Source organism: Fundulus heteroclitus, chromosome 23 (genome assembly GCF_011125445.2).
Source record: "Fundulus heteroclitus isolate FHET01 chromosome 23, MU-UCD_Fhet_4.1, whole genome shotgun sequence".
NCBI lineage: Eukaryota > Metazoa > Chordata > Actinopteri > Cyprinodontiformes > Fundulidae > Fundulus > Fundulus heteroclitus.
The window spans coordinates 12,153,295-12,178,069 of record NC_046383.1 but is presented as its reverse complement, the minus strand read 5'-3'; the positions used below and the strand labels follow the sequence as shown (position 1 = coordinate 12,178,069).

The window sequence follows — 24,775 nt, the reverse complement described above, 5'->3', positions numbered from 1 at the left end:
TTTTTAAGGTCATAGCGGCAGTACCATAAAATACGTACATACATCAACACTCTGTGGGATGTCCTACTACTAAATAAATATATATTTTAATTAATACTTGAATCTGAATCCCAATCTTTCTTAATGTGGATCCCTTCTCTTAACCTTTTTCAGGGTGCCGGGTCTCCTCCCAGATTCCAAAATACACATTTTAGGTTATTTGCTTACATTGAATTGCCCTTGGGTGCCTGTGCCAGCATGGTTGTCTGTCCTGCTGTGTTTCTTGGTGAAGTCTTGGTGATAATCTGGCGTTCTATCCGGGGCGTAACCTGTCACTTGCCCGCTGGAGACGCACCAGCCCCACAACAACGCTGCACTTCTTAAGTGGCTTTAAATTGAAAGGATAAAATAAATGAACTGATGGACAACTTGCAACAGGCTTCAGCCCACAACGTACATCACTTTTGTTGTTCAGTTTCAAAACATCCATTTAATACATCAGAATACACCAAGCAGCGCATTTTAATTACTACTGTGATAATAATTAGTTTAAAAGGAGAACAAAATGCTATTTTATAAAGATGTAAGCAGAAATATACTAAATTTAATGCAGAATACATAAAAGTAGACATTCTATGCCAGCAAAAACCTATTAACCAGAGAAAATAGATACACTTGTGAGTGTATGAGCACAGCCTCTACAGGTTTCCAAGCTCTTCCCCTTTTGACCTTCCTCTAAATGACAGGAAGAACTTCCAGCATGGATACATGTAGAGACGTAGGACTATGAGGTGGAGGAAAGGGGTGAAATACGGCACTTTCTGTTTGGTAAATTCTGGTGTCTATAACAATTGCTCTGTGCAAACGGCTGTGCCCAAGGCTGAATATTGTGGTGACAGAGTTGAAAATTAGACATCTAGAAGAAAAAAGGCATTAAGAGATCATTTAATGTTTTTGTCTGGCAACAGATGATAGCTGTGTCATGTGCTACTTTTGGCTTTCAGAAGCTGTTCAAGCAAAGCGTCAACATATCATGTACCATCTGCGTCTCCGCCACGATCGTTTCCACACAAGATTGAATGACTCAGAACAGGGGCTATGTGTCACATCCAGATGTCACATTTAGTAAACGAGAGCTTTATCTCATGCATTCATCGTCATGTCCATTTAGATGTGCTCCAGTCAACCTGGTCATATGCTCATGATTAAGTAAGGATGTTTCCAAATCTAATAATGCCTAAAGATGGAAAGGGAAACCCAACCTGTGCACATTGATTTTTTTTATTATTTAAAAATCTGTTCAGGCTCCCAGACATGCTTTTCTGACCCACATACAGTTTTTGGTGTGTCTCTCTGATCAGTAAAAAGTTCTGGGAACTTCTCTAAGGCCTTCAGGCTATGATAAAACTACATTCTCTTTTATTTCAAAGGTTTTTGTATCAATACATATTAGGTTAGGGAGACTTTATCAAGTCGTGAAATATAGATGTATTCTCAAGAATGCAAAAACTATAGCCAACCCCCAGTGTCGTTATTTATTTTAAGAAGTTGATGCCAAAATGCTAAAGCTTGCAAAACCTGACCAGGTGTTTCCTATGTGCCTTTTGGCAAACTCACAACATGCCTTCTTCTTTTAAACACTAAGTAATGGCTTTTTCTGGCCACTCTTCCATAAAGCCCAGCTCTGTGGCGTATAGAACTTATTGTGGTCCTCTTTTTATTGTTTTTTTTTTAAAATATAATATATGTATATTTCTCATTTGACTTCAACAACTTAGACCATGTTGTGCAGATCCATCAAATAAAACTAGATTAAAACATTTGATTTACAGGTTGGAATGTAATACGACGTCACAGTATATGAACTGAAAATTTTATTTTAGAAAAAAGGAAAAAGATATGAGAGGCACTATTATTATAAACACATTAAAATTACAACAATGAAAGTTATTTATATATTTTTTAATTTAATGCATATTTGAAAATATCAATGTAATTCAGCGGACCGATATCTTGCTTTTACTTCAGCTCAAGGATTAGCCTGAGGTAGATAAAGCTGTGATCAAGAAAGAAAATGTGCAGGAAAAAAAAAAAAGCTTTTCGCTTTTTCAAAAACTGACCCTGATGAGCTTTCTTTTCAAAGGAATAGAACTTAGTTTAAAATACAGCGATTATCTTCTATTTAAATTCAGTAATAGTAGAAGTAGATGATTACTCGTCCTCACAATATGCCTGAATCCCAAACCCTGGCTGGACAACATTTTCTGGCTTCGGAGGAGAACACAGGAGGAGCTGCAGGCTTTTAGACCCCCTGGTGTGACCTACATACAGTTTTTGGTGTATCTCTCCGTCAGTAACAACATTTGAGAACCTTCTCAAAGGCATTTGGACTACCATCAAAATACAAACCTATTTTATCAGCAAGGGTTTTGTGTATAAATGTATGATAATAATATGTATACTTTATCAGTTATAAAATATAAATTTAAACCCAGGAATGGAAGAAAAAAATCAATAACAGACTCCAGAGCTCATTATTTATTTTAAAACAGGCTTTAAAAATGCAAAAGCAAGCATCACAACTTAAGGCACTTGTTTCCGTTCATCTCAGCGAATGCTTCATTGATTGTTTGACCCACATTTGGGTCAGAACATGTGGTCTCAGATTCGCTGAGGGTTCCTTTTAGCGGTTGAAAGGATTCAAGGTCCCATAGATGCGAAATAAGACACAACATCATCACCATGAGGACATGAGTTGTTTGTGCTGCTGATATTCTGTTTGATGTTTGCAGTTCATTGATCCAACCTCACTCCTAATGCAACATTGATTTCAGGGAGGAGATGCCCTCTCATTCAAACTTTCAAAGGAACCACACTTGCCAAGTCTTTCTCTGACGTCCTACCACGAACTTTGACATTTAAAATGCTGTCGAAAATAAGATTTTAAATTATTGTCATTTTTACCAAGCCCTGCGACGCCTTGGGGTTGATTACTGAGGCATCCTCATATCAGAAGAACTGCATCTGATCTAAAAGTTTTACATAGTTTCTGTCTGTGGAATAATGAACTTCAGTTTGGAAATAGTATCATCATGCTACTCAGGTTGATAAACAGGAACGGTTGCCTTTCTACACTGCAAAACACCAATTATCTTATTTTAGGGGTCAAAATAATCATTCCCTTTGCAGATAATCTGATTTACCTGCTCAAATAAAGGACAAATACACTAATTCAAAAAGTTACTTACTTTTAGGTCCCTTTTTGCAGTGTAAGGTTGTTGCTGATCTCTTTCCACGTTGGTGTTCTGTTAGGACACATGGGTGTGCTCCAAACAGCCAAAACTTCTGTTTATAGGCAAGTAACCATTCTAATGATCAGTTCATCAGATGCTATTGATTAATTGCAATACATTCTTTAAGAGGCTATGAACACCAGCAATTTGGTTTAATTTTTGACAGTACTGAATATGTTGCATTTTCAGTACTCTCTGGGTTAGAAGTACATCATTTTAGAACCTGGCAAAGCCATGATCATCGTAACACCCCAAGGAATGACAGTGGGTGTGTGGTTGTATTTATGATTAAAGGTGCTTCACAGAGACAATTTCAAAAGGTTGCGCTCTTTTGATTTCAGACAAGGCTTCACGGGGTCCTCACTCTGCAACCTGACATCTTAAACTGAAAAGCTGGGAAATGTACAGTTCAGAGTAGAAGACGGTCTATGGATTTTTAAATTAAGAGGGCAAATCAATAGTGTGAACTTACAGCCTTTGGATTATGAGGAAAGCGTGATGGATCTTATTTGGAAAGCTCTCCCTACTAATGACTGGTATATTAGCAGACTGAGTACGGCCAGATAAGAGCTTCGGCATTAAGATAAGGTGAACATCTTAGACAGTTACAGGTAATACAATAATGTCACTATCAGTTTAAACTCACTTCTACTTTCTATGGATTTGGCAGAGAATGCAAATCAAAAGAGCGGGCTTCAAGAAAGGCTCTGGATATATCGGCTTATTTTTAAGAATCCAGACAAGGAAGATGGCATAACAAATAAAAAAAAAGAAAGAAATTGGTTGAGTTTGCTGGCAAAAGAGCTGCCCCACCTCCCTGGGTGTTGCTAAAGGCTCTGGTTCATTCGAGAACATCATATTTGGGTCAGGCTTGGGAAGCCAAGCAGGCGAGGCGAGGGTGAGACGACGCAAGCGGCTCAGGCCTGCTAAATAGATGTCAAGTCATGCATTCTCTGTCGCTTTGTTCCGCTTCATTGGGAAGAGCAGTGGAGTCCGCTGTGAATCAACTCCGGGGACAGGGTGGTTTTTAGCTGCAGATGCGTTTTGATTAGGGGTCAACTTGCCAATGCGAGACATGACGACTTTAGTCTTCAGAGTCCAGCTCACTGTTCGCTCTGCCTGCTTCTCACCAGACGCGTCCATCAGGTCCTCGTTCCTTCGCTCAGCGACATAGTTTCTGTTTAACAGAGAGAGATGTGCGACAGGAGGCTGGCTGAGTGATAACTCGGAGAGGACTTTAATAGAGCTGTATGTTCAAGAATACTCAATTGTGGAAGGCAGCATTGATCCCGAGGGGACTGTTGGCATAAAAAAATGCTTACATGGCTGCTGCCTTACTGAAGGAAACAGGGTCCAGATTCACTTTTGGCTTTATTTTGGACAACGTCCCAGTTCCAGTTGTCTCCAAGTTCGCCCTTAACAAAGAAACGTCTCAGTGTCCAGTTAACACAGATTAAAACTGATTTCATCTGTATCTCAACAGCTAAAGTTGTTGTGAAAATATATGTGCCTAAATTAAATGCCAAAACAATTAGCATTAGTAGTTCAATCTGTCACTATATCATATCTTCTTAGGTCTTTCCTTTTATCTGAGCTCACGTTCACTATGTTCATCCTGACGTTTAAACTTATTGAAAATGAATTGCAAACCATTAAGATAATTTTTTTTCATAAGAATCTTATTCAAAATATAATTATTGGGAAATAGAAAATATTACGTTGTAATAATGACATAAAAAAAATTTAATCAGGAAGAACCCAGAACCCTTCATTGCTAGGAAGCTTTTAAAAACGCAGCCCCTCGGAGATAAAACACAAAGTTTAAAACATCTCTCTTTCTCTCTTTTTTGTCAGCATTAAAAAAAAAAAAACATTTTGTAAAATATCAATTATAGACAAAACAACAGCGGCTCAGTGGTTAGTGACAGTCCAAGAGGGGGATGTGACTTCACTTAAAATTGTATTATAACTATATATTATAACTTCACTTATATTTTATTTCAGGGTTTCGTGCAACTTTTCAGGACTCTAAAAGAGTCAGACCAAATTGGAGAAACAGATCAGAGGTTTAGATTCTGTCCGTTTGATAATACTGGTATATAAATATACTAATGCTTGTTTTTTTCTGTATATTTTTAGGTGTGAGATTAAACAATCTTGATACGTCCTTCTTGCGTTGTTTGGTAAACAAGAAGAACCAAGAGTGTTTATTGTAATTATATGACCAGAATGAAATTTTGTTGAGACTCATGTTCAGAAATCACACACAGACACAAACAAGACGTAATGTTCGAGTTGAATGCACCGCCAACACCTTGGGAAAGCTAAAAGTGTTTCCAATAGTCCTTAGCATCTGATACGATTTGAGTGTTTTAAGTCAAAAAAGACACACAGAAGAAGATGAAAGAAATCTTTATTTGTCATTGCAATTATACATTCCAATGAAATCTGTCTTCTGCCATTAACCCATCCCTTAGAGGAGCAGTAGGCAGCTATCTCAGCGCCAGGGACAAATCTGGCGCTAAGGGTCTTGCTCAGGGACCCACAGTGGCAGGTCTGTGGGGATCGAACCAGGTACTTGCAACCTTCTCAGAGTGCAAGCACGTTGCTCTAGTCAACAGGCCACCACCCCCACTTACAGAATAATGTGAATTACTGTATGATTGCATTACTGTATCAAACAAACACTCCCAGAGAACTTAAAAGTGTGTAAAATGGTTATTATCAAAAATGTTAAGGTTCAAGTTAAAGAACTATACTATTTGTATAAATGTCCAGACATAGACTCCCTATGAAGTGTGTAAATAGACGTTAGCATGTGAGAGACAGTGTAAATAACTCTCAGTTGAATCAAGAACATGTGGACCAGCAGTACGTTCGAAACATTTGAGCAGATTGAACGGGGCTGGTGGTTGAGCATGGGACAGTAGCTATGGGAAAGAAGCTGTTATTAAGCCAATTAGCTTTTGATTTAATGTTCCTGAAGCGTTTACCTGATGGAAGTGGGACAAACAGCGCATTGGCTCAGGTGGGTGGGATCTGCGGCAAATACATCTGGCCCTTTTCTGGACTCTGGCATCATAAACCATGTCTAGATCTTGTAGACGGCATCCCACAATCCCCTGCACTGAGCAGGGGATTGTGGGATGTGCAGCTCCCATACCACACTTTCACGCAGAGACACAAAATGCTTTCAATTGAAGCTCTGTAGAAGTTTCTCATCAGCTGAGTACAAAGTCCAGTCCGTTTCAGTTTCCTGAAAATGAAGAATTAATCGATGAGGACGTTTATGAAAATAATGCCCTAAGGTGTGTGTTTCCATAGCACTTTCTGGAATAGATATTAATTTCGGGTTGTTCTCTCTGGTTTTGTGTTGGTGAAAATATTTCCAGAGAAGATGTTTGGAAAAAAAAAAAATCTATTTTCATGCTGACCAGACAATAAAAATTTCAAAGGAAGCCTTAGTTCCAGGGAATTTTTTCAGGCATTCGTCTCTGGAGCTAAAATTTACCACAAACCTATTAGAACTCCTAATAGTCTATTTTTAAATTATCTATCATGTCATGGCCTGAGGTCAAACTCTTGTGTTCTGATTACTCTCCAAGGAGCTCAGCTGCACTGTGAAGCAGCAGCTGCCTCCTTCAGAAACATCTACACATAAAACTACACTTCCTCCCATCCCACCAAGATGTTTCAGCTGTTGGGAAGCTTAACTTCCTGATTATGAAATCATAAAATCTGAATACATACAACGTAATTGTGTCAGCCTATCATGACTAGCGCATATGTAGGTAAACTACTACATAGCTTTGCTATGTTACTTGCCAGAGAGTTTCTTCTGATTGGTCATTCTCCACACTGCAGGTCACCAGTCTTGTCTTTCGCCGTCACCTCTGAGGCAGGGCTTCAGCCTTGATTAGCCGATGGTAATCTGGGGTTTGTTTACTTGGTCAGACTGTAGTCACCCACAACAACAAGCAGACTCTGCCTTCTGCCTCTGGTCTTTTACCATAGCCACACTGGGTAAAAGAGCAGGGAAACACAATGTAGACCTAAAATAACCCTTATCAACGTTTCTTTTCCTGTTTACATTTTGAACGGAGCAGACCAAACACAATGCAGTGCTTTCATCTGTGACAGATTCATGGTGCACTGTGGTTTCTGGATGTTCACACAAACAAATGCATATAAAAGACCACGGCAAGCCCACTTAATGGCTTTAAAGCCGTGGAAGATTTAATTCACAGTGCCATTTCTTAAGGTGAGCGACCAAGATTACATGGAGTCTTTGTGAAATATAACGTGTTTTATAACGGTCTATCCTGCTGCCATGTCTCCCAGATTTATTTTTATCTTCCCATGATTGCTTGAGTGCTCACACACACACACACACACACACACACACACACACACACACACACACACACACACACACACACACACACACACACACACACACACACACTGTCAAGCATTTCTTCTCATTTGTGTGACTTCCACACTAGGAGAGACTGTCAACTTTATTAACGCGCTGATTGCACTGTATAACCATGGCGTAAACTACAGTCAAGCATAAGGACTTATTTAAGGCACGGCTAAAGAAGCTGTTTCTTCATTCTGTGTGTTTCTTACACATGGCTTCATCTGTGATAGCAAAACGAAGAGAGACTCCAGCTGCCAGTGTAGCCGAGAGTCTCAGCTGTTTGCATGGAAGAGCTTTCTGCACACCCACACGTACAGTAAGCATGCGCTTCGTGTCCAGCGCCTCCTGAAAGTATTTACGTCCCTTAAACTTTTCTTCTCCTTCCTACAGCCACGGATTTGATTGTATTTAAATAATATTTTATGTTAAACAAAGCAGCCCATAATTGTGAAGAAGGATAAAAATGAAGCATGCTTTTAAAAAAAATGTTTGCAAATAGAAATCAGAAAGTTTGTTGTTCACGTGTAATTCAGTCTCCTTCACTCTGATATCCCTAAATTAAATCCATCGAAACCAATTAGCTTCAAATAAGATCTGTATGTAATCAAATCTCTGTAAAAACACTATTCCATATCCATGAGCTAATAGTGCTCACATCCCTCTGTGCGCATTAAACACACGACAAGCTAAGAAACCGCAGGAACGCAGTTTTAGTGCTACAGAATATCAGGAAGACATGCAATAACCCTTCTGTTAATTTCTGTGACAATATCAATTATAATTAACTCACATTCACCCAACTTTTTTTTCCTTTGTCACATAGTTCTTTTACTCTTTGTGTGCTTTAGCTTTCTTACTGCTAAATACAGTATATGCGTCAAGTGCGGGCTCCAGGGGTAGTAAAAGTCCATCCAATATGTTATTGCCATAACAAATTTGCATGCATGGCATTCAAAATATGAAATCCTACCAAACATTGCAAAGAAGCATTGAAATGTAGCAGTAATGTGTTGGAAGGGCCCAGTCAAAGCCCAGAGCTGGCATCCTCCAAACATATTGACTTAGACAAGCTTAATACAAATGCATGGCACTCTTTTTAGATTTTTTTTTTATCTCTATAGAAGTAAAGAAACATTTCATTTGCCGTCTTCTTTGAAGAATCTAGTTTTTAAATGAAATCCCAACAAAAGACAAAATCATTTGTGGTTTTGACAACTATATACGAATGACAGACCTTTCTCAATAAAGGCACTGCTGTTAAGCTCTGAGAAAAGGTAATACTGGATGCATCCGTTATTTTTTTCTGGTTAGGATCTTAGGTTGAGATTCTTATGGTGGGTTTTTTAGGAGCTTAACTACTGCCGTCTATCAGCTGCACCGTCAAAGACAGATGAAAGAAACACATTCAGTGTCCCAGCTGAAGTCTTCTCATGCCGTTAGTGGGATGATTTTTACTGAGTCACTGAAGGTAACGTGGGCAACTTTAAATTAAATGTCTCTGAGTATCGCCGTTGTGATTGCATGACTTGTCCTGAAAAGTAAAGTAAAGTCGCATTGTCTCTCCATAGAGACAGATCCTATGGAAACAGTGTTTATTCTGTGCAGAGGTGTTTTTTTCAGGGAAGCTCATGGGAAGTCAGCTTTGACACGAACACTCAGCCCCTGAGGCTACGCATACACACACACACACACACACACACACACACACACACACACACACACACACACACACACGCTTGTTATCTTTTATCAGGAACATTAACGATAACAAGAAAAGGAACAAGAAACCAAACACCAGCTGTCTTTTTCTATAAGGGCTGACATTAATACAATTAGTAAGATTAATAACTTTTATTTTTGACTTTCTCAGTCAAATTAAACTGATATATTTAGGCGAAGGCTTGATCAAATCTATTTTCATTTCCTCCACTGACTGAAACGTTTAAACGTTTGTCTGTGTTTTAGTCTGATAAGCTGGAAGGTAGTCAGCCAATGAGTAAAAACTCTCTGTTCAGTTTTAGTTCCCAAAAAATTCTCCATTTAATCTGATTTAATTATGTGGCAGAATAGACAAAAAAAGAAAACATAATATTAGCTCTTCTCCCTCATGCTTTGTGTAGTTTGAACAAAAGAAACTATGTTTTTCATCTCTCCAATAGAGATTGACATTAAGAAGTCACAAATCCTCTGTTTTAGTGTCTGTTTTTAGCAGCTCTAGGCCCAACAGTTGTTTTCTGTACTTGTTCCCCTCAGTGGTGAGTTTTTGTTCTTGTCCTGTCCACAGTCTTCATCAGAGCACCGGTGCATTAAGAAATTGCATTTATTATATGGATCTACATGTTGGCCATCTGATGGGCCACCTGTTTCTTTTTAAATAAGCAACATCTGCTGTGAAGAAAGCCTTCTATAGGTTAATTAGCTAAGCTACTTTTTATTTGTTCTTATAAAGAAGGACGTTGTCCTCTGGAGGTCAAGGTTTGTTGTAATCTCTGATAAACTAAAAACCAACCGCTAACCCTACAAAGTCCCGGGTATCAATCCCTCCACCATGATTCTTCTCTTTCTCACCGTTTCGCCAACACCTGCTGTACGGGTTGAACTTTCTCGTAAAACACAGGAATGCCAACGCTATTATCCAAAAGTGAATATCCTGTTGCATAGCAACAGGTAGAAGGATGAAGACCTGCTCCTTGAATGCTTTTAGCACTTTTTTTTTTCTATTGACACCCCGAGCAGTGCTGTGAGAAAAGCCTCGTTTGTGAGATCACAGGAATGCAGACAGCTTCTATAGGAGACAGAAGACATCTCAGCGTTTCAGAAATCTATCACTTAGGCTTTCTACTCGATGTGTTTCGGTATCTGAAATCTAAATTTTGTGAACAGGGTTGCTGGTAGTTTGCTTGATGGGTTCTGGTTCATATGAACAATGCGCTTATTACGCTGCTGCATAGACATCCTGCTAAAGATGTTCTGCAGTTTTCAGTTTGTGTGTCCCTGTAACTTGGTCACTTCAAAGCTGTAGAATAACAAGTTTTGCATGTTTTTTCATTGGAAATTATACAGCTTGTAAAAAAATAAAATTTCACTAACCCATGGGTTTTGTCTTAAAAGCCGGGGAATTTCTTAATGATGCAACATGTTCTGATTTGTTATCTAAGCAAAATAAACAGCAGAAATAAGAAAAACTAATTATAAACAAATATCTGCAGCAGTTGTTCCATTTTTCTCCTCTTATTCTACGTTTGATTTGCTGCAGAAAGTGAAAAAGAAAAATGTTTTTGGTGTTTATACATGAGTGGCTAATATGTTTCTTTTTGGAATTTTGAACGCCTTTGCACAAACGTTGGAAAATGTTTACGCTCTTCTTTTGCCCACACTCTTTTTCTGCAGGGCAACTGTCATAGCCATGTTAGTTGGAACTAAGGCAAATTTTAATGGTGATTTTGTTTTTTGTAGCCAAAACTAGTAATTTAATGTGTGGTCGTCAGAAATGACCTCCAGATTGTTGCTGGTAAACCTCCATAAGGACATGTCCAATAGGCATTTGGCACAAAGAGCACATTTGCTAACTCTCATGTTTCCTTCTGAAATACAGACTGTTGAAAATGTATACCAAAGCAAAACATCCAACATTACAGCTCTAAATCTGCTCTTAAGTATAACAGCGATCAGTTTTCTACGTTTGAAAACAGATTAGTATGACCAACATCTTTACACATATGCACTTGTGCGATCCCTTGCTCATTAGGAACAATAATTGTAGCAGCTTTTGAATAAAAAATGTAATTCCCTTGACTCAGGAATGAAACAGTAAAAAAATGCCATGCAAAGTTCCCTTTCTGCATTAATGGTACAACTTCTGCAAAATATAATTGTGGTCATAAATCTCTTTCCTCGCTGTGTATGTGTGCATCCTCTGATATCTTTATGAGAAAGCATGGCGACAGCGTCCTACTGGCTGGGCTCTTTGTTGCGCTGCTCGCCTTACAAGCAGAGCAGAGCTGAATCAAGTCTCTCATGGCCGGGCTTACTTTATAAATGCATTTCTTAATAAGCCTGTTAGCGATGCATGTTGTCACACACGACGGCCGCAGCTTAACTGGAAAATGTTACAGCTTCGCTGATTTGGCTGGAGCCTGTTGGAGGAAGTTTATCGCAGTTTTTATTCCCAGCCTTTTTTTTTCTGCAAAGGTTACAAGGATTAGGAAAACTGCAGTGCAACATTAAATCCTCTGTACTGCAGCATCTCGAGGGACACAAACTTTTGCTCTCCACGGTATTACCACGCACCTTTTTTGTGTTCTTTAAATCCATTTCTCCACACCATCTGTGTGTCCACCTCTGCTGCTCACTAGGTGTTCACTCCCCTCTGCTGTTTCATTTTGTCCTTCTGCACTTGTCGTTTTTCTTTCTCCAACATATTCTGTCCTCCTCTCTATTAATTTTAATCAAAGTGCATCACTCTTGTCTTAGCATGTAGCTTGTGTTGTTATTCAGAATAAGTTAAATGTGACATGTCCTATGGGAAGGAGACCCCAGGGAATACCCAGAACTTGCCAGAGGGACTATACAGTATATATTCCGTCTGGTCCAGGAACGCCTTGCTGGGGTTTTTCCCCTCGACCTATTGACCGCCCAATCTGAGAAAAGCGAAAGAGAATTGATGGAAAGATCAATGTTGGGACTAATATTTGGAGAAATGTCCAACAAGCACACATTCTCAGATAACCAATTTATCTCAGAAATAATATTTAAAATTTGTATTCAGCTGTATGCAAGTACAAGTGATTTAGGTGTTTCACCGTTGTGCCAAGTTTTGGGGAAAAAAACAAAACTGTCATCCTTAAATTGAAAAAGTTTGTTAAAACGTTAAGGAACAAATTGGGTATGACCGAGGCTCAAGCTAGCCATCAGCTGGAAACCAACCGTGTTGTGGCCATCTTTGCCTCTCATTTTGCTTCATTCTGCAGGTGTATTGCTGTTGTTTTCACCTCAGCTGCTACCCTCGATATTCTTTTCTAAGCTGCTGCAACACCAGTGCCCCATATTTACAGTACAGCCAATTTCACAGGATAATTGGCTGAGAGGATGCTGACCGAGAGAGAGGCTTGCACCAAAATTGACATAAAGGTCCCTATATCGACAATTCAGATGTCGTCTGGATAAAGGTCTTATGGTAATACAGTATGTTACAAAGATTAGGTGTGGTAAGGTTAAAATTAGTTTGGGTTATTTGGGTTAAGCAACATTTGATGTGTTTGAAACAGTAGAAGTAAGGCTTTTGAACTAGAAAGAACTCAAGTGTCAAACATGGTGGTGGTAGCATCATGCTGTGGGACTATTTTAATGATAAAAAAATGAAAAAATAATAGTACTGATGCACAGTCGATGGAACAATAAAGATAAAGAGTTATTTCCAAATTCTCCAAGTTTCTGTCAAGCCAACTGCTAAAAAGCTTTAACATGGACAGAATTGGGTATTCCAGTGGGGAAATGATCTCTGATACGCATACAACACACAGAACAGCTGGTTCTGAAATGGAATAAGCATCAATCTCCTAGAAACATCCCGTATCCGATGGCTCTTGTTAACGCTCAACTTCTTCAGGTATCAAAGGAGAAACAACAATCTCTCATCTGTCACTGAGAAAGTATCATTTTTCCATCATACACTGTAACGAGTTCTTCTGATGTGAATGATTAAATATAAAAAACACGCCACACCTGGTGCTGTAGATGGATCCAAACAACAACAAAGCAGCGCTCCATGTTTGGTTTCTAAAATCTCTGGTTGAGACAGCATGCTGCATTTAATTTAAATACCGAACAAAAGATGCATCCCTGTAGATAGATGCAATGTTTTGTTTTTCCCCTCTAATGACTTCAGGTAATATAATAGATTAGCTTTGTTCTAAATAAGGAGGAGAAAAACACTCATTGACTTGATTCTGGTCCTGATGCAACGCAGCAGCGAATTAATGTTTCTTTTGTTTTCCACCAAAAGCTTTTGGTTGATTGGCTTTTCATTCTCTGTTTGTCACTAATAAAATCCCGGCAGTCGCTGCACTGATGAAGCTGCTGTTTATTTTATTTATTACGTCAAGCTGCAGTCTTATTACTTCTGACAGATGAGTTCATCCGTGACACTGATCTCATTTTTATCCTCAGACACCCAGTCAGACGTCCCGGCAGAACCAGTCAGTTTAGTTTTCATGATGGGTTTTCCTTTCCCTAGCATATGCTAACATGGCTCAGAGGATATGCATTTATCATAAAGTTGTTCTGCTTCACATGACGTACTGTTTGATTGCAAAGAATTCAGTTTCCTTTGTCTAGATGAAGAAGATTATGGTGTTCTAAATGTTATGTTGTTAAAGCCATCAGCATAATTTGTGATGATTGCAGGTGATTGCATTGTAATCAAAGCTTTAATTTAACAGCAACACAACAATGATAGCTCGTCAAAACTTCATAGAAACATTTAAAGTGTAGCAAAAAAAAGAAGAAAATATTTTTGTAAATAACAAACCAGGTCAGAAACTTGACATTTATTATGAATAATTAAATGCTATAAACTGATTACGTTGATTCTGTTTCACTCACCAGCAATAAAATCAAAACTGGGGATTAAGCACTAAAATGTTATTGGGAATAAATTAAAATTCAGGTCTAAACTGATCTTTTTTATCTAGCTTTTTTGGGTTGTACCTGAGATCACCTAAGATATTTAGATTTCATGACTGTTCAATAAACCAGCTCACTCCATGTTATATTCAAAAGTTCTTGGATCAAATATGAACGTGATATCAAAACTGCAAGATTAAAAAGCCCCGCCTGGAGAGATTAAAGCTTTGGTCCGAGGCCGAGTTCAGAATGCTCGTTATGCTCGGCTTTCCAACGGTTGTCCACATTTTTTTCACTGCTGCTCCAACCGTGAGGAGCAGACAGATGAGGAGCTGCGGGAATCCTCCGGGTGGGTGACTCCCTTCTAGTGAAAAAAACTGATAAAAGATTCATCTTGCCAGGTTCTGCTTTATCTTAAGCAGCCTTTAAAGCTTCGATAACTCGGCTGGGAGAGCTCTGCCGTGACTTTATTTAAAGCTCCTGAATGACATTTACATTAATGCGCCACTTCAGCCTGGATGTGTGCATTTTTCCAAGGGGAAAGTAGCAAGCAGTCTGCAGAGAGTCAGGACTGACTGCGGAAGCGTGGGTCCGTCATCCATGTGGCAGGTTTGTTGAGGCCAGTGCGTCCTGACACATACATTAACGTGCTTTTTGTAATAATGTGCACTGGCGTAAAGAGTGAAGAGAGGAGGAATGTGGGTGGAAACGAGCCTTAAGTGAGATTTTTTTTTCCTCCATGAGAATTAGACACCACTTAACAATCCAAGGATGGATTCAATTTCGTAACATCTTTTCCCTAGATGGACTTTTCTCTTATTTTTCCTCTCCTGGCCTTCCTCTGGCTGTTTCATTCTTTTAGTATTGCCTTCATTTCTGCTGTTTATCACTGCTCTCTGGGGCTCTCATGTTGTTATTGCACAGATTTCTTTTTAATAACATCTGTTTTTTTTATATATATATTCATTTTGAAATTGGAGACATCATTATCCGGACTGACAGTGTTTGAGCAGAGATTGGTTCTTTTTGGTTCCCTTCTGCATTCCTCTCCTCCTGTCTCTTTCTAAGCTGGTCTCTTCCAGAACCGTTGGGCTAGAAAACGAGCCTCTAGGTTTACCTCCTGCACCTCTAATTTGCTTTCACTGGAGTCTCCCCATGAAGCTATACTCCTGCTAGCCAGCGAGAATTCAGTGGAAGTGATCCTCTGGGTTCATCTAGATGTAGATTTGACATAAAGTAAGATTTTTTTCATGGAAACCTCGGAGTCTAGCATTTTCCTTTAAGATTAAAGGAAGCCAGCATTGAAACGTGTTCAGACTGAGCAAGGATATATATAGCAACAATGTTTAAAAACCATGGTCTTAGATTTGGAAAAAGCAGTCGTTTACCGAGTAAAACCAAAGGTAACGCACGTCTCTTTTACAGCGACATAGCGGCGGACTATGCAAATTTGCCCTACTGCGTACCACGTGATGTGACGTCATCGTGACGTTACGTTTCTAAAAATAGCTCGCTCGCGGTAAGCTATTGCAAGTACGGTATTTCCCCCACAGACCACCAGGGCGGCCGAGAAAACCTTTGTTCGACCTGAAATGACTCATTTAATCATCCAAAACGGTATGGAACACATTAATTAACTGAAAAATGTTGCATAGTATGCCTTTAACTTCGGAGCAGCAACTACAGTTTTTTTAATATTTGGTATCTTTCTTTGCATTAAATAATCACAATTCAGATTAAAACTAAATAAATGTGTTTTTTTTTATATATATCATTACCAGCATCGTTCCAGTTGCATTGCACTTTAATGGCCTAATTTAGATGATTTTAGAATTTCTTTCAACAAGAATTTGACAGAATTTTTTATTTTTTTTTTTTGTCCTGAGGGACTTTACTCGTTCTGTTGAGCTCACGGTAAATTTGACATGTTGCTGAAGAAACAGGAGTTTTGAATCCTGCCATGACCAGCATGTGCTGTTGACATATTGGGAAACCTTACCTACAAACTTCTGCAGCTTGTAAACTTGCTTTTGCAACATAAATAATTTTTTGCAGACTGGACAGGGATGGAAATATTTAAAGTTTTTGCTTCAATCAGTACAAAGTCACATCCTTGTATGTTGCATAAAAACAGGTTAATCTATTACATAATGTTCACTTTTGCCTCTTCATGGTTTCTGCTGTATTGTCAGTCACTACGTACATCTCTTATATTTCAAATGATTAGAAATAAGAGATATCTTCCCCTCTTCTAAATCAACCTGGGTTTAACACATGGTTTTTCACTAATAGAAGCAACTATAAGAGAATCAAAACACTCATTTTTATAATGTAGATACATCTGATCTATAATTATTGATACATTGGTCTTTTGATGTGGGTTCAGACTTTTCTCAATTATTTTTATTTTGAAACATTTATGTTCTAGGAGGCTAAATTAAACTACCTGAACCAGCAGCTTCCTTGACACGATTTCCTTATCCGGTTCTGGAGATATTTAGGACGGCTGATGTGGATCGCGTATACATTTCCTAAATGGGTAAATTTTTTCAGATCTTTGTACTGAATCGGGAAGTTTAACTATCAACCCGGGTCCTCTAAATGCTAATGCTGGCTACTTGATAAACGAGGCAAATTCGCAGACTAATGGAGAGACAGCAGAGTGACTGGAAACGCTGCTGAGTCACACGGTTTAGTCCACTGACCCACTCACATCCACTGTGAAAGACAACAGGGACAACATAACCCTGAGTCAAAGTGGCAGCAGAAACACAGCAGATAAAGAAAAACAGGAGCAGCAGAAGAAAAACAACAATGACAGGTTTTGTTTTCTCAGAATCTAGGAGTGGAGAGATGCTCTGCTTCCCCCATCTGGAATGTGTATCTCTCAGGTACCACAAGAAAAAAAAAAAAGTACTCTGCAAGAGGGGCGGCTAGTGGAGAGGAGGAAGAAAGGGGGCCAACAAGTGATTAACCCGGATCCATATTTTGAACTGAATTTACCACCACTACTAGAGGTGGAACTCTTATCAGTTTAAAGGCTTTTATGACTATATTCCACACAGTATTACCATTTTGAAATGAATTTGCTATTAAGACTGTGCATGATTTATGTGCCATTTAAAAACACCTGGGTTTCCTGCTTCTCCACCAAAAAGGAACGTCGCGGATTCACATCGGACACGAGCAGATTTTAGTAAAAGTAAAGCAGGAATGTTTCAACCACATAGTTGTGCCTTTTAAATGTAGATGTCGTTCGGACTTCATTGTGGCACATAGAGGCGTTTTTGAAGCTGTTCTGTTGCAGTGCTCTGCTTCCAGCTGCCGAATGGCAAATGCAAAACAAAATTTAAAATTTTAGCTCGGTGCCAGAGAAATTCATGTGGGTTAATTTGCATTGTCTTACATTTGTTTAAAAAAAATATTTTAGGAAAATATCTGGCATTTTTATTGGCCATTCAAAAAGCTGGCTTACCTCTAATAGCGCATCTGAATTAGGTCATGCCGGAACAATGTTGCCATCAATTAATTGGTACAAACAGTTGTTGCATCACAGCTTTGTAACCCATTTTTTTCCTGACCCTGAATCAAATAATCTAGATTTTATTTTTATGATTGTTAGTCAAATGAAATGATCCCAAAACCCAATGGAAATTATTTCCATGTTTACTTAGTTAACTAAACATTAATAACTGATGAATGACCAGCATCGGAGCTCCAGCTGCACAAAAAAAGGTGCATGGATACTCGCTCCTTCTTTTATAAAAATGAAGGGTGTAGTGTGTTATCTGAGTCATAGCCTGTAACATCTTACTGATCCCTTTCTTCTATGTTTGAGCTGATATAATACCATTTGACCACACCTTGGCATTTACAGAAACCTTCTGACCCGTAAGCCCTATTTTCTCCAATGTTAGATGTTTCCAGTGTATCTCTGGTTTACTACCATGCAAAGGTTACCGTTTGTGTGCTCTACAGGATGATGGGATAGAAAACACACCCTAACCCCAAGCTCAGGTTGGAAACACACACACTTATCTCACTGTACTTTTTTCCCCCATGGACAGGCTGGATCATGTGGCACTTCACCCAGAAATGCACAATAGTGACGGCCGGAAGGCATTTTGGGGCGAAGCACCCGACCCAGAACACGCGGACAAACTGACCTAGAAAGTGGGGTTGTGTTTCTGATCTTGGTGGGAAAATTTAATCGAGAAAGAACATCCCATTACTCAGATGTTGGATAACAGTAAGGACACAAGTGAACTTCTGTTGAGTAAGGCACATACAGTTACACTGGGCCGAACTAAAGAAGAAAAAGAAGGACGAGATCAATTAATTCTGCCTTAACAGGTGCTGCAGTGGAGGCAATTAGATCCAACTTACTGAAAAGATAAAGTGTTTTCTTATGCATCCATAACAGCTGGGTGAAACTTAAGCCTGAGGTGCAATTTTATTTATATATAAGAAAATTCTTTGAGCAGACGTACAGTTCAGAGGTTTATTCTTTGGTCAATTAAAAGGAATCTGTAACAGCATGTTCTGTACCCTACCTTCAGGAAAAAGAAACACCGCACTGCAGATAAAGGAAAACTTGTATTCTCTTTAGAAAGTGTTGCTGTCGCTGTCGTCGTTGTCTCCAGGTGTAGATATATGAAAGAGAACAGAAGCAGAGAGTTTGATGGGTGAAACCTTTATTTCTGTATTTTCTGAGGCTTTCTGTGGCTTTTCTTGTTTTACAGTCGGATCGAATGCAGTTGATCTGTTTAGAGCTTTTATCTGACTTTATGTTTTTTTTTTTGTTTTTTTTTTTTACTTCAGCCCATGTTTGCACAGCAGCAAAGATCCAAGCGCAAATCTGACTTATTATTTTCAGCAGGCGTCACAGACTTTATGATTTTAATGAAGTATGATGCTTGCATGAACCAGAGGGAACAAATTAAAACTCTGCTTGTCTGCTACTTTGGATTGTAGAGAAGATTAAAGATGAAATTTTCCGTTAAACATTTACTCACTGATTTACTTACTTCTGATGAAGCTGGAGTAAATCTTGGTATTTGGACTGTAACAGTTGTGTCTAAGCCAGGGGTCTGCAACCTGCGACTCCGGAGCAACTAGTGGCACTTTGATCCTTCTAATAACTTTGGCTAAAATGATAAGGATAAAACTAATGTTTTTAAAAATAGATAAAATTACAGCTGCAGATTTGAGCAGTCTTTTGTTTTTTCATCAACTAATTGAAATAAATTCCCACAGCTAAATGGGACTTAATAATACCAGTAATATTTCTATAGATCTACTTTTATTTTTGTCATTAGGTTTAAAACTGTTTTTTTTTTCAAGAGAATTTTTCACAAATATCAACTGAGACAAATTTATGCCCATCCTCATTTTCTAAAAGTTTTCCATTTTTATTTATCTTGTATCCTAGAAATAGAAGTAAGGTGGTGGTTCTTTCAATATGACAACACATTTCCTGAATGTTCCAGTTCCAGTAATTTTAAGTGTTTTTTTTTTTTTTTTAGTAAAATATCTCTTACCAGTTGTGACTTAAACAGATTTATTCAGCTGGGGACATAAATGGCTGTTTGGGTTGTGAATGTTGGTCCAGTCGAACCCAATAATCAGTGCAGTGCAAGAAAGGGACAAAGATTTTCTCCCTTCACTCCGTGCGTTATTCTTACTAACGGATGATGCTGAATGTGTATTTTAGGTGTTCTCTCTTTCACTACAACCTCTGATCCGTTTCTTGGTTTTCTCTGGAAACTTTCACAATCTTTCCCTGTTCCTTTTTCTTGTGTGTCTTCTGTTTCATCTCGCCTACTGCTTAGTCATACCTATCACGTATATTTCCTTAGAACAAAGCACAGTATGCTGCTGTAATAACTAACTATTTAACACCTGTTGCATATTTTATAAATTGTGATGATCAACGTCTGTACCATAACCATATGTGGTCCCTTCGTTTTTTATTTTTTCCCTCCAATGTGCCCTTTGGAAACAGAAACATAGTTATATGAGTATTATATATCAACAAATATTGTTTCATAAAATTTTGGGGGGATTATGAGAATAAAAATTCCTTCATCATCCTGCAATAACTTCTTGTCTATTATATATATATATATATATATATATATATATATATATATATATATATATATATATATATATATATATATATATATATATAATTTTAACACAAATAGAAAAATTTTAATCTTTTAAAGTACCCAATTTTTATAGCTACATTGAGTCTAAACAATTTTATTCATTTTGAAAAGAAAAGGTTGATTTCTTTTTTGATACCACATGCAAATTGGTGGATTGTTAGAGTCCATCAGTTTTCTTTCGCTTATCCGATATCCAGCGACATCCTCAAGCTCCTGCTGGGTGATCCCAAGGTGTTCCCAGACCTATATATATATATATATATATATATATATATATATATATATATATATATATATATATATATATATATATATATAGTCCCAACAAGTTCTTCCCCGGGGTCTCCTCTGAGTGGGACGTTCTTGGAAGATGTCCAGAGGGCATCCTGATCAGATAGCCAAACCATCTCATTTTATAGCACAATACAAAATGTCTTAAGTTGGTGAAAAGCAATAGATTGATGAGCTCTCTCTTGTACGTAGCCAAGGGACTCATCATATCAGTTATTTTCAGTTATTTTAACCTTTTTTCATTTTTCTCTCTGTCACTGCAGATCTCATTGTCAAACTGGCAAAGGACAAGTTTGGAGCCATCCAAACAGAATATCAAAAGGTGAGAGAGTTTGTATTTTTTTAATTGTTTTATGACACTGTTACCTCATCTAAATATTTTTTGTGTATTCTGGAGCATGTAACAAAAGTAATTTCCCCCTGGGATCATTAAAGTTTGTCTGAATCTGAATCTGAATTTTTCCATACTATAAATAAATACAAACAAATGTACCTCATAGATAGTATCCAGTGTTTAAGGAGCAGGAACATGTTTTAGCATGACAACTATGATGCCTGCTCTCATACTATTGAACTGTAATTAACAGTTGTAATATACTCTATAAACCTATTTTGTTAGCTCAGGTAACACAGCCTTTTTCTGGTAAACAGAAGTAAATATATCTTTTTGGGTGCAATGTCTCCATACATGTAAATATTAATTACATTAATTTGGTTTGCGTTCTAAAATAATAGCATTTAAATAAACAAAGAACTGCCTTTAGTACCGTCTATGGGTTCTGTTACAATATGCAACAGTGTTTTTGCATGCCTGCTTTGAGCTTTTCTTTCTATTGGCCTGTTTCATCACATGTTTATGTCTTGTGGCTTTGCTCTTTCTATGATGCCGCATTGCCCGTGTCTTCTGCATGTCCTCTTCATCTCGTCTGGCTCCCCTCAGCCAGAGAATATAATGCTGACCCTGCAGGTAAAGTCTGCACTCTGGACTTAGTGTCCAACCCATATTCAGTCTAACCAGGCCTCTGCTGGTCACCAGGGCTGCACAGCTGCAGCTCAGAAAGTCATTTCCACTTGTTTCAAACAGTATAATGACTCTAAACTGTTATTTGATAAATTAAAGGAACGTCAGGGATTAGTTGTGCAGCCCTGTGACTTTCATGCTGCTCTCTCATTTCCTCCAACCTCATTCCTCTGTTTTGTTATTCCCTTCTCCATTGAAAGCATGTTCTCAGATGGAGAAATGCTTTTTAGATCCCAGAAAGAACAACAATGCATGCTGGAAAACCAAACATGGTGATCTGGATTGTTCTTTTATTCCCCTTTCTTGTTGGATTCAGACCTTCAGTTTTAAAAGAGTTGCATGTTGACAAGCCTGAATGTTTCTTTTTTTTCACTGAAGCAGCGTCGATTACGGCACAGTTAGTATTTTTTTTATCATAGGAGGAGAATGTTACTCAATTCAGAATATTCCCATGACTGTCAGACTGACTGGTCAATGTTAGCAGTGCTATTTTTTTTATAAAAAGTTAAAGTGTACCATACATGTTTTAAAAATAGCATACTCAGATTCCAAAGTACATTTAAAAAATGTGCTCATGCATAAAAAAATAACGGACAACTTAAAATAATGAAAAAACTGTCCACATGGGGTGTAGCGGCCTTTCCCTGAAGGAGCTCTCCTGCTCTGTAACAGCTTCATGGATGGGTTAGAAGACCTGATGATGTTGCTCTTCATCAGGCCAAAGTTTGGTGGTTTAAACACTTCTGCAGGCCAGCGGTCACTCTTTCAGGGTTGAAGATGTTCTCATTCTGGATTGGGAAGAATGCCAACTTGAAAGAGGAGTAAAGGAGCCATTTTTGTGAAGAGAAACCTCCTGTCGTTAAACGGGTGGAGGCCTCCATGTCCAATTGTTCCCCTCTCACAATGCAGTTACTGAAAGCATCACTCAGCCCCCTGGGAAAAATAAACGGCCATCAGAGCACTAAATATCGGCTGGTAGGCTGATGGTCCTCTTTTGCAGGCGAGCAGCTAGTTTTGATCGTTACTGTTAAACTTGTTGAGCAACTAGGCGAAGGCAGTGCTTATAAACCTGAGGTCACCTGAAACTCATCAGACCGAAGAAGTTCCCTGGAGAAGAGACGAAACGTTTAACTATGAAGAACCCCTCCCTTTTTTTCCACCTGGATTATTGAGATGCATCAGGACATAACTGAGGATAACAAACAAAGCTGAACACACAGGGGAATATCAACACAATGGCTCGCCTACAAGAAACGATGGGGAGGGCGGAGGACACAAAGACAACCAGCTAAAATTAACCTAAGTAACTAATTCAGGCAAGCACAAAACTGCAAGACCATTGTTAAAACTAAAAAAGCGTAACACTAAGATGTTTCCATTCAGAAGAATAAAGAGGTCCTTGGTTGCTCCTCCAGAGTCAAGTCCCCTGCTTCCAGCAGCATGATGGATTCCTGCACTTCCTGGTGTTGCACCATAAAACGTCCCCCAGCCAGTTACTGAAGAATGGCAGGAGGAACCTCCACAAGAACTAAAAAGGATTTTTTTGTCAGTCATAATAATAATAATAATAATAATAATAATAATAATAATAATAATAATAATAATAATAATAATACATCAAACTTAGATAGCACTTTTTTGGACACTCAAAGATGCTTTACAAAACAATTTTTAAAAACAGAAATATACAAAAAGTCATCCTATGGAAAAGCAAGTTTGAATAACTGGGTTTTGAGATGTGATTTGAAGTCATAAGTGTGGTGGGGGCAAAAATATTTATTAGCTTACCACCTTTAAAAAATGAGAAATATTCAATCTAATTGGTCCATTGATAGGGTACCTATGCAACAAACCAAGCTGTAGTTAAAAAAAAATTGATGAAATGAAAGCCTTCTCAATTAGCTGACTCAAAGAACGGTGTATCTCAACTAATGACTTAAACTTATTACGCTTCGAGTCACCAGGCGGGTTCTTTGCATGTCTAATGCCTGCTGCTGGCATCAGATTTAATCAAACTTACAACATCCTAATCGGTCAGACATGGTGCCAAGCCATCATCCCCTTTGTTGTTATTAGAAGGACACCTTCTTTATTTTGGGCTTTTGCCAAGACAACGCTGTGCTCCAAAAATAGTCAAAGCTGCGGGCACTCTGGGAGATTTGAGGGAAAGAAACAAACATATATCGGTTGACCTTTTTTGTGGAGAGTCACCCAATAACAAGCAGGGCCTAGAAGCATAATGACAACGTGGGCATTTAAATTTCTACAGTCTCCCCTACAGCAGGTTGACATTGGGGCATTTAAATGACTCACATACATTTAAACTCACTTACGCCTCATGTCCTTTTCTCCTGCTCTGCCTTCCAGCATTAGTACTGTCCGATCTCCTTTCAGCCAGGCTTGATTCTGGAATCCTCCACACTTTTATAGCTTCAGATCCGACACATACTTTTCCACATCTTTCTAAATACAGGCAACTGAAAAGCTTCCCAGTTTTAATTCATGGATGATAGCTATAAAACCAGAGGGCCTCTGTCACAAATATGTTTAATAGAGAACAATAGAATATTCCTCAGCCAACTTCAGAAGCTACTTTTCCACATTCATGCTGAAAAAGCTGCACACCCATGGAAAAGACGGGGTTAAGATTAGTGCAAATCACAGAAAAGACCTGTTCAGTCATTCAAGGGCCACTGAGAGCAACACTGTGATCTTTTCACGCTATGCAGCCACAAAACACCGCGCTACAAAGTTACATTTCCTGGATTACCAAACTCCAAATCCTTTGATGAATGCAGGTTTTAAGGGGCAGACTTTTCTTTTGGAAGTGTTAAAGCATACGGCAGAAGATCTGCGCAGGAAATTTCAGCACCGGCAGTTTAGTCAACGGGAATATTAATGATATTGAGTTGGATTCCAGGATTACTGAGGCTTTGTGTGGAGAGATATGTCTGCTTCCTAGGTGACCAGC

At 38.5% G+C, this 24,775-nt stretch overlaps 1 protein-coding gene across 17 annotated transcripts in view; it reads left to right on the top strand.

Annotated features, from left to right (window-relative positions):
• The window catches only part of prom1a (prominin 1a), a 130,634-nt gene that overhangs the window by 46,943 nt on the left and 58,916 nt on the right, over positions 1-24,775 (top strand). Inside the window, exons 1-2 of one of the 17 annotated variants that reach the window (XM_036126933.1) lie at positions 21,093-21,105; positions 21,724-21,750. The exons of 15 other annotated variants lie outside the window; for them this stretch is intronic. In XM_036126933.1, the coding sequence (XP_035982826.1) occupies positions 21,736-21,750 (15 nt within the window). In that variant the 5' untranslated portion in view covers positions 21,093-21,105; positions 21,724-21,735. Of the gene's footprint in view, positions 1-21,092; positions 21,106-21,723; positions 21,751-24,775 lie in introns of those variants that run through there. One more of the 17 variants, XM_036126934.1, reaches the window with a different exon arrangement.